A 5237-nucleotide genomic window follows, 5' to 3' on the forward strand; every position below is an offset into this window, starting at 1 on the left:
ACACACACACACACACACACACACACACATAATCTTAGGCATGGCGAAACACACCTTTAACCCCAGCACTAGGGATCCCAGAAGTGGATCTCTGAGTTTGAGGCCAGTCTGGTCTATAGAGTGAGTCCCAGAGCTCCATAGTTAAGATTCTGTCTCAAAAATAAATAAATAAAATAATAAATCTCTAATTTCTCTTGTTTCTGCTAAATATACAATGAGTCAAATATACAGTATATTAGCATCAGCACGTGGCCTGCTGAGGAAGTTCTAATATCCCGGTCTGGGCCTTGATATTCCCCAGCTACTGTGTGCAGTCAGACGCAGAATGGTTAAGATGACCGGCAGGTGCTGTACTTCCTACCTCTGCATAATGTTCCACCTGAGCCAGCTCCACCTCATCGTCTCCTTCCCAGTCTCTCCAGTTATCGAAGTCCACAGAGAGCCACACAGGCTGTAAGAGGAAGCGCAGACCATCTCAGCAGGGAGGACAGGAGCAACAGTGCAGGGAAAGGGTGGGGCATGTGCATAGACAAGGAACTCAGAGGCAAAGGTCAGTGTGGTACAGGGCCCCCAATCTGCCCTCCAATGTGCATCCACAAATGTTCACCAGAACCAACTCAGTACCAACACCAATGCCAAAAATGCAGGGTCTGAAAAAGCAGAGTTCTACCCTCCAAGGGCTGATGGACTGGGGTGGTCAACACAAAGCATCCTAGGATTCAACCAAGCAAGACGTCTGAGTAGCAGTGAGCTGGGAATTGAAACTGAGTCCTATGGAAGAGTAGCCATAGGACTTAAAAGCTCTTAAAAACTGGGCCTCTCTAGCTGGGTGTGGAGGCACACTCCTTTAAACCCAGTACTCTGGAGGCAAAGGTAGGTGGATTTCCAAGTTTGAGTCCAACCTGGTCTGCAAATTGTGTTCTAGGATAGCCAGGGCTGTTACAGAGAGAAACCCTATCTTGAAAAAACAAAAACCAAAAACAGAGAGAGAGAGAGAGAGAATCCAAAAACAAAACAAAACAAAACTAGGTCATCTCTCTGGTCTCATAGTTTATAATTAAAATATTAAGATATTTATTTATTTATTGGAAGGGGCATGTCACTTTACACACAAATGGATGCTGCATTTGTGGGGTTTGGTTCTCTCCTTCCAGGATGTGGGACCTGAGCCTCAAACTCAGATCGGTAGCAAGCACCTTCACCTGCTGGGCCATCTCGCTGGCCCCATAATCTACATGTTTTTAATGTCAGCAACAAGTAAAAAAATTACAAATGTCAATAGCCAGTCAATATAATTTTTAAGAATTATTTATTTTATCTTATGTGTATGAATGTTTTGCCTGAATGTATCTGCGTGTACCATGTGCCCATGAAGATAGAAGAAGGTGTTAGCTCTCTTCGAACTCAAGTTACAGATGGTTGTGGGCCACCACTGTGGGAACTGCCCGTTGAACTTAGGTTCTACAAGAGCAATCAGTACTCTTAACAGTCAAATGTCCAGAATGATTTTTTAACTGTGAAAAAAAACCTACTAAATAAATGTAAAATCAAGATTCAGTTAGCAGATGGCCAACTTTCAGCTTTTAGAGGAGTAGCAGCTATCAAAGGGTCTTAAGTGTGAGAAAGATAAAGTCAAGGCTATGTTTAACAGAACCCACTGAAAGCAATGGAAAGAGTGGCTAAGAAATGAGACAGAAGGGCTGGAGAGATGGCTCAGCAGTTAAGAGCACTGGCTGCTCTTTCGAAGGTCCTGAGTTCAATTCCCAGCAACCACATGGTGGTTCACAACCATCTGTAATGAGATCAGATGCCCTCTTCTGGTGTGTCTGAAGACAGCTACAGTGTACTCATATAAATAAAATAAATCTTTAAAACAAACAAACAAACAAAAAAGAAATGAGACAGAAAATAGGCAACGATAATAATACCTGTAATGTCATACACATGCTTGCAATATCAATGTTCAGGAGGCTGAGGCAGAGGGATGGCAAGTTCAAGGCCAGCCTGAGCAACAAAGAAAGAGCCTGACTCAAAAACAAAAGCGAACAGACAAAAACCTACTTCCCCCAACAAACCCTGGTGGTTGCTGTCTAGACTAGGAGGAAACATATAGATTTCAGAATAATTAGAATATCAAATACACAAGACCCAGAGGACTCCCTCAATAGTGACTGGAAAGAAGCCAAACACAATTCCAGATATAACTCTGATGCTTGGGTGCACAGAGAGAGCACTCAGATGAAGGGAGAGCACAGGAGTAGACCACTCCTGCACACACACTCACCTTTATATCCTCCTTTGTGAGCCGAGGCCAGGCCACCTTCTCCTTCCATTTCCTCACGAAGCAAGTAATGGAGCGACCAGAACGCTTATCCTGGGAGTCCTGTCAGACAGACATTTTAGGATAAACCTCCAGTCTTCTTGCTTGGCCAGCCTTTCTTGTTCAGATATGACTATCCTTACCCTGCCCTCACCTTGGAGTTCACCTTGGCATAGAACTCAATCTCGTTATACAGCTCCACTCCATCACCATTCCTGCAGCTAAAGTTACAGTAAAGAGACATAGGAAGTGACAGGACAAGTTCTTGAGACACCAGGAGGATAGGAACGGTTCTTGAGACACAAGGCCAGTCCACAGGGGAAGGCTACTACCTGAACACGACGCGGTGGTCCTCAATGAGCACACTGACATCGGTGCTGTCCTCAACGCAAAACTCCATGAAAACATATTTGGGTCTGTCGTACCACAGAGTCCTGGCAGGCTGCCTGAAGAGGTTGGAGGTGGGGCTTGGTAGGGGTGGGCAAGACTGAAGGCAATATGGAAAGGTGGAGGGAGGAGACAGTAGAGTCGTCTGTGGTGCCACTGAACCAGAGGGGAGTGGTGGGAGTGGGCAGAGGTGGCGAGAATAAACCCAGAGAGCCAAGGGAAGTAAGGAGTTAGGAAACACATTCAGATCTCACCACCCCCTCTCACCCACAGTCACAGAGACGTGGAGTCTGGGGCGCTGGTGGGCAGACTCAGCGGCTTCTACAAGATGTGGGAGAGGAAATCTGCAGGAAAACGGACAGGGGAATATGCAGGACCTGTTTGATGGCGGCCTGAAACTCACCGTTCCATGGTGACTCCAGCTGCCCCGTGGCTTTTGGAGTCCCAAGCACAGGCCTCTATCTTTAGATCCTAGGAGGCTCCTAGCAGCTGCCTCTCCTTATATGGTAGGAGGAAGGGTTGCGAGGGAGGGAAAGGCGGCTTGACAGCAAAAGTGATTTGGACTCCAGAAGGACACTGGGAGCATTTTTAACATCTCGGGGTCTCCAGAAATAAACAGATCAGGAATACAATATCTACTCCCTATCCAGGGAAAGGGCTACTCTAGCCCCTATAGGTAGGACGTTACTTGTTCTCGGTTTCATTCACTTGTTCCTCCAACGCAAAGTGTCTAATTCACAAAATGCTTTAAAGAAGTCCCGAGGGGGCGGGCCCTCCCGAGATTGGAGGAATGCAAGACCCGCCCACCACTCGTCCAGGCTTCCCTGCCAAAGCCCGTTGCCATGGCAGCAAGGGGGCGCCATTGACGTGCGGGCGGCGTTTCCGGGAAGATGGCGGCGGTGGAAGTGGCTACGGAGCTAGGAACTGTGGTGACCGCTGTCGGGCCTAAGGCGAAGGACGAGGAAGAAGAAGAAGAGGAGGAGGAGGAGTCGCTGCCACCATGCGAGACTGTGCGCTGGGCTCCCGTGGGGGCAGTGGCCGAGGCCGGTCCTGGGGCAGCGACGTTCTCAGAGGCGGCGGCAGCCGAAGAGCCTGGAGCGGCTCCGGGCTCTCCATCCGACGCGACTGTCCGCACGCTGAGGCGGCTGGAAGCCGAGCGGCGGCAGCTGGATTCGGCCCTGCTCGCGCTGTCCTCGCACTTCGCGCAGGTGCAGTTCCGTCTGCGCCAGGTAGTGCGCGGGGCGCCGGCGGAGCAGCAGCGTCTCCTGCGCGAGCTCGAAGACTTTGCCTTCCGCGGCTGTCCTCACGTCCTGGGTTACGAGGGGCTGGCGAACCCTTGTGGCGGTGACGAAAGCGATGTGCTGCCGGGGGACCGGCCACGGGTGCGGGGTGAGGACCAGGTGAGTGTCTGCCGCTAGTTCCGGATGCGGATGAAGATGATGCAGGCGGGGAGTTGGTGGGTGGTGATGCTGACACGGACCGAGGTAAAAAGGGTGAGGAGCGACCGAGCTGGAAGTACTGTAGGTACGTGTATGCAAGATAGAGAGAAGAGTCAGGAAGATGCAGAAAGACATATGGCGAGCCTTAAAGAGTGTTGAAAAGGCAGTTGGTAATGGAAGCCGTGCTGCCTCTGTCGACTTTGAGGTACTTGAGTGTGTTTGTGTGTCACTCTCTCTACCCTGAAGTATATACCCTGAGCACTTGTTGATAGAATGAACAGTGGGAACGGGAGAAGTGTTAAGTGTAAGGGAAGTGAATTGGAATCCATGGAAATTGAAATTAATCCCCCGTGCTTTTTTTTGGCATATAGATAGGCTGTAATCTTTATGCTGTCTTATCTCAGTGAGGGCTTTGGTGAACAGACACCATCCCTTGGCAGTGGAAAGAAACACACCTGATTATAAGGGTGTCCTGACAGTGTCTTCAGACTGCTCTGCCATCCTGGTTAATAATGGGGTTCTCTGAACGGGGCCTTCTGACTGACAAGTGCCCAGTATATGCTTCAGTATACCGAAGAAGCAAGGAAATTCTGTAAACCACAACTCGGGAAGGTTCCTTACAAACTTTGAACGTCTGGAAGCTGGAAGTTTTGAGACAGGCTGCCTTTTCCGCTTCCTGTTGTGCAGATTGCAGTCCACATGTGGCTTTCTTCCTACTCAAAATGGTTTAGCCAAGAAATCTTATTGGTAGGAGATATTGACTTATGCTGATCTGAACTGTTTCCAGTTGCTGCATTCTCATACCCATATACCCTTGCACAAGGAGCAGTCAACCACAAGTCAACAGACTTAAAAAGTGGCCAGGCCCTGTCTAGTATTGAATGCCATGGAAGGTCCTGGGAAGAGATGGTACTGTCTCTATTTTTTATTGTCACTTTCAGAAAAAATTGTCAAGGTAAAGACATAAAAAAATGGCCTCGCCGGGCGGTGGTGGCGCACGCCTTTAATCCCAGCACTCGGGAGGCAGAGGCAGGCGGATTTCTGAGTTCGAGGCCAGCCTGGTCTACAAAGTTAGTTCCAGGACAGCCAGG

The 5237-nt window shown here is 49.1% G+C and overlaps 2 protein-coding genes across 3 annotated transcripts in view; one reads left to right on the forward strand and one right to left on the reverse strand.

The window, feature by feature from the left end:
* Positions 1–3825, reverse strand: part of Ptges3l (prostaglandin E synthase 3 like) — a 6994-nt gene extending 3169 nt beyond the window's left edge. The window contains exons 1-5 of the mRNA XM_021176378.2: positions 3111–3825; positions 2653–2766; positions 2475–2541; positions 2285–2383; positions 362–451 (exon numbers count right to left, since the gene is read on the reverse strand). Coding sequence (XP_021032037.1) covers positions 362–451; positions 2285–2383; positions 2475–2541; positions 2653–2766; positions 3111–3118 — 378 coding nt within the window. The 5' untranslated portion in view covers positions 3119–3825. The remainder of the gene's footprint in view (positions 1–361; positions 452–2284; positions 2384–2474; positions 2542–2652; positions 2767–3110) is intronic.
* Positions 3581–5237, forward strand: part of Rundc1 (RUN domain containing 1) — a 9495-nt gene continuing 7838 nt past the window's right edge. For both annotated transcript variants that reach the window (XM_029483835.1, XM_021176376.2), the window contains exon 1: positions 3581–4107. In XM_029483835.1, coding sequence (XP_029339695.1) covers positions 3598–4107 — 510 coding nt within the window. In that variant the 5' untranslated portion in view covers positions 3581–3597. The remainder of the gene's footprint in view (positions 4108–5237) is intronic.

This window comes from Mus caroli, chromosome 11 (assembly GCF_900094665.2).
Source record: "Mus caroli chromosome 11, CAROLI_EIJ_v1.1, whole genome shotgun sequence".
Lineage (NCBI taxonomy): Eukaryota > Metazoa > Chordata > Mammalia > Rodentia > Muridae > Mus > Mus caroli.